At 46.3% G+C, this 5,161-nt stretch overlaps 1 protein-coding gene across 1 annotated transcript; it reads right to left on the reverse strand.

Moving 5' to 3' along the window:
- Positions 1–2,958: 2,958 nt before the first annotated feature.
- LOC107304593 (squamosa promoter-binding-like protein 13) lies at positions 2,959–5,161 on the reverse strand. Its single transcript, XM_015839450.2, has 2 exons — positions 4,699–5,161; positions 2,959–3,532 (listed from the first exon to the last, which is right to left on the reverse strand). The coding sequence occupies exons 1-2, from the start codon at positions 5,007–5,009 to the stop codon at positions 3,466–3,468; spliced, it is 378 nt and encodes a 125-aa protein (XP_015694936.2). The 5' UTR covers positions 5,010–5,161; the 3' UTR covers positions 2,959–3,465.

The following is a 5,161-nucleotide window of genomic DNA, read 5'->3' on the forward strand; positions in this document are numbered from 1 at the left end:
GCAAGACACAAGCTGTCTGGGTAACTGTGTATACAGGGTTTCATCTTCATGAAACTTATTTCATCTCTCTCTTTATTAATACGTTGTCACATCATCAAAAATGTCTACATAACACTCTATTTATTATCCATAAAACTCCCACTGAGATTGGCCTTAGAGAAAACCATGAGACAAATCTTTTGAGCCTATTTGGTTCATGATTAGTCATAAGTGCTACAGTAACCCACATGTTCTAATGATGGATTAGTTAGGCTCAAAAGATTCATCTCGCGGTTTCTAGGCTAGCCGTGAAATTCATCTCCCAAAGCAGAGATGTTGACCTACAGAACATCTTAGAAGGAATACACCTATATGAGTTCGACTGCTAGTCACAGTCTATGAGATTTGGGTAATTTCTAGATACTCATGAAAGGGCCTGGAGTTTGACTCATATGCTCAAACAAGAGGGGATGCAGACGGCAGCCTAGTATCAGTAAAGGTTCTGAGTGAAACCTGACCGCACAAGACTGACAATTCAAGGCATAGTCCATTGTTCAGTTGTGTTCTGTTATAGTTCCTTACCTAGGTGAAAGTTCAACTTAACAGTGTTCACCGAAACACTGATATAATAAACAAGATAAGTCTTGAGAACTTTACTTGTGGGCTATGAAATTTGGTAGGGATTGTTAATCAAAATGGGCTAGGCCCAATTAAAGTTGATTAAAATTCCACTAGCCCACAATGAATGGTAGAGACAATAATACCACCTTGGAGATTTAAAGTGGAGAAGCTCAACTTAAATAGAGAGGTTAGTGAGACTCTCCGTTAACTGGTTGAGACGGTAGGAAGACCGCCAGACACGCTCGCGCGCCAACCGGCCGGTCCGGTCCGGTCCAGGACGTGGCGCGGCGCTGGCTCATCTTGCCGCGGCGCCCGCCCGTCCCTTTTTTTTTGCAACGGCTGGGAATTGAAGGAAAGAATTTCGATCGAATCCCCGTAATTGCGTAACGTTCACAGCGATAATTACGCAATTTGACTGCGCGGTAATTCCGTAACGGAATCGCGGGATCGGGGGACGCGGTTTCGGGGTTTCCATATTCCTCCTTCTTCTTCCCGAGGTCAGAGTATTCTTCTCCATAGCTTTTCTCCTCTCTGGTTCTGCTCGAGTTCTTGCGCCACCCATCTGTCTCCCCAGTTCTGTTTCTCTTGCGCGCACGAGAGTTCAGAACGAGCAGGCCTCCGGAACCCCTCTCGCCAGAGTACCTGCTTGGGTAGGCAGGTGCTAAGGTTTTTGGGGAGTGCATTCGCACGACCGCTCACTGCGCCATGTCAACTGACGGGAATGGAAGTGGGAGCGGTGGTGGTCACGGTGACGGCAGCGGTACGCACGATGATATCAATATTAACGGGAACAACAACACCAACGGAGGCAGTACTGCCTCAGACACTAGCGGAGGGCCATTTTTAGGGTATATCGCGCTCTGCTCTATTCTGTTTAGTATTTTCAAATGCCTGATAATAATGGTTTCATTGCTATGTCATGATCATATGGATGCTTGTGCTTATTATATATTAAGCATGCTGTCAAATGTTCTGTTCATAATCGTTAGATTATTCCTTATGTTTGTCATGGCTATTTTCAATACTTGGTCAGGGGTGGATTTACCACCAGGGCTAGGGGCTTTAGCCCCTTCTATCTGATCGGTGTCATTGAAGCCCCTTAGCCCCCAACAAAATGTTTAGTATTATTGAAGAGAATAAAAACTGAAAGTAGATATCAGTGTTTAGAGATCTTTACTCTCTTTTGTCTAGCCACTTCTATTTTTTCCTAGATGTACCACTGAACTTGGTTTATAATATCGGTGGTTAAGCGAAGTTTGCTTTTGAAAAAAGAAAAAAAAAGAAAGGACGAGGCAAGAGGAGACACTTCTGACTCCGGTTGATAGTCGGCCAACCTAAAGCGAAGCAAAAAAGTCACGGAGAAGGCAGGGCAGGGCAGGGCCGTACTAGCAGGAATCTACAGGAGTTGCACATGGCCCCCATCGTACGTACGACGCACACACAAAGCAGCTGCTACAGCTACAGCTACAGCTAGCGCCCGTGCGCCCACTTCGCGCACTGATCCAGCGGTGTGACTCACGGCCCTCTCCTCTCGTCTCAGACAGACAGACTTGATGGACAGCAGCAACCCACCCTCTGCTCGGTCTCTCTCCTTTTCTTTTTCCCCTCTCTCTCCGCGCAGACATGCACGATTTGTGCCAAATCACGGCCAATCTCGTTAGCTCGCTCCCATCAAGAATACTGCAACAACTACAAGGATGCTATACCTCTATAGATTTTGGTAGAGCCCAACAAAAAGTATCTCGAGATAACAGTAACTCGTGGTACAAAATTATTTTTGATTGTTGCATCTAACCATGCACATCTTATTCAGTAGATCCAATAGTGAAAAACAATTTGGTACCGAGTTACTTTTTGTTAAACAAGAGCAAATCTCGTACCTTTATATATACTTCATGTAAACCGACGTTCGACGCTGTAATCTTATTCAATTCGATATAGTGAAAATATTTGTTGGTTGGTGTCTATGGTTTTTTCTTTTCTGCTTTAGAAGAGTTTTTCACATTAAATTTCATCTCTTTTAGGATTGATATATTGCTATTTATCGTTTATTTGACGATCGTTTCTTAACATACCTAGCCACGTTCACCGTGGATGCCGTCTTTTTTCTTTTATGTAAAAACGAAACGACGTATTACAAGTGAAAAATAATTTATAATTATATATGTGTTTCTAACGATTTAAAAGAAAATGTTGAGAAATAAACTATGATAGAAAACCCAAAATCAACTCTAAATTTTAATTTAAAAATCCAAATTTTATGCTTAGAGCTTCTAAGCATAAGTGCTGAATGAAGCAGGCAGAAAGGCAGTCACAAGCAGGCAGGCCATGGCATATTTGGCACTGGGAACAAACGGATTTCACATGAAACAAACTCAGTTTCTGGCGAGACTGGGTTGGAGGAGTAGCATTACAGAGCAGAGGAGGGATTAATTGCTGGGCAGCTCCTACTTCAACATTCACCAGCTTGAAACATTAGAGGAGATTAGGAAATCTCTCTGGCTGGTGATTTTTGCACATTAGGAATTATAAACTACATAGCTTTGTTGGCAATGGATCGCTTGCCCTCCAAAGGCTGCAACACGATGCAGCTTAATTACACACAAGATATGATGGTCTCGTTAATTAACAAGTTCAACAAGACGAAACCACCATTAATTTATTGAGACATATATATTACATCTCGCTTTCTGACAATAGTAGTGCACAATAACAACACCGTGAGCCGATCCATACACAGAGAAAGACAGAGAGAGAGCATACTGCTGGAGGGTATTGCTCAGCCATTTCTTATTCTCCTCAAATTAAGGCCATTTCGGGTGATCACCAAGCCATTCGATCTGGAGTCTGGGCTGCCGAGTTCATTCAGGCGCGCTGCAGGCGCCGCCGGCAGCTGGGCATGGAGTCGTCGAACTCCGAGAGCACATGGAACCTGCACAAGACATATAAATACAGACATTGCATTACACGGCGAGATCACCATCACCAGCCTCGTACGTTCCAGCAGAAATGACAGCAAGCCAACACATAAAAAGAGCTGAGAGAGCTAGCAAGCTGTCAGTAGCATGTGACGCAGTGACTAGTATCATGCGTTGTACAGGATGTACTCTTGTCGAATGGGAGAAGCTACGGGTCATCTTTTGGTTTTTGCAACGAAAAAGCCAAGCTTTTGCCTTGAATTAATCCTGAGAAGTGAGGATAACACACAGGGTTTTTACCGCCTGGGAGTTGAAGTTATTTAATCCTGGTTGATTCAGGTAGAGAGCAAGTGTTCTGCTGCAACTTGCAGGAGAGGTTATAATCTTCATACAGTCCTAGGATGGTATCATGGGCTGTCATTACTCATTGTTCATCCACGGGATTGTAATGAACATGAAGAACAAATTATCTAATGATAATAAAGAACATGACCATTGTTGTCTACTAGGACACACCAAACCAAAGGACCACAGGTGTTCTGTCTGTTCCACTCAAGTTGCTCTCACTTGTGAGCTATCAACAACTCCTGTAGTACTAAACAGCAGTAGCACTGCATGTAAGTTTGCAGCTAAAACTGGGACCAAATTAAGGAGCTGCCTTGGAGAAGCAGAGCAAGTTGGATCTGGCCAGGATCATGCGTTTCAGCAAAGGCAGGGCCAGTCAGTCTCTGAGATCTCCACCGACAAAAGAGATCAGTAAAGTTCATGGCCACTACCCTTCCCAAGGCCCAGGTGAGCAAGAAAGGACAATGATGCATGCCCACCAAGGTCTGTGGAGCACCAACCAAAGTGGAGAATCCCTCTGAATGTGATGAACAATTAGTTGCCTTAATCCTACTTCTGGAACAAACGCACGCATCGTTACTTCTGGAACAAACGAACCCTAATCACAGGCTCACAGTAATACAGTATTCGACCATTGCCAGATTGCAGTAGATCTAGGATTTTGCATGTGATGGCACTATTGTTTGCTTGAAAAGCATGGAACAATGATCCAAGAAGAGTTTATTCGGCCTTGGATCCATCCATGACCCATCAAGACGAACGAATTCTGCAGTCATTAATCTTAAAAAGACTTACTTTTTGTGTGTGCGCGCGCGCATGTCTAGAAATGGCTTACCGGCTGCATTGCTGGCAGAAGCGCTGGCTGAGGCCGTCGACGAGCACGGTCGCCGCCCTGGAGTGCTCCGCGCACACCTTGTGCCTCCGGTGGTACCTCCCGGCCGCGCTGAGGTCCGCGCCGCAGCCCTGCACCCGGCACCTCGGGACGTCGCCGTCCGGCACCTCTGCAGAGGGCGGCAGCACCGGCGCCCCGGGGTCCCCGGCGCCGTCGCCGGGCGCTGCCGCGGCCACCGGCGCCACAGGCCCTCCGTTCTGCGCCTCCTCTGCAGAAGACGGGAGCACCGTCCCGCCCCCGCCGACGACGCGCATGGAAGCTAGCCGGGCGCTTGTCCTTGTAGGGATGTCCCGGCGGTGGCGCGCGATCAGAATGCTAGGTATAGCTCGCGCCCATGAGATCGAGGAGGTGGAGGTGTGGAACGCCGAGGAGGAATGATGCTGAGACGGGGGGAGACAGAGGATAA

This window comes from Oryza brachyantha, chromosome 7, assembly GCF_000231095.2.
Source record: "Oryza brachyantha chromosome 7, ObraRS2, whole genome shotgun sequence".
NCBI classification, from domain to species: Eukaryota; Viridiplantae; Streptophyta; class Magnoliopsida; order Poales; family Poaceae; genus Oryza; species Oryza brachyantha.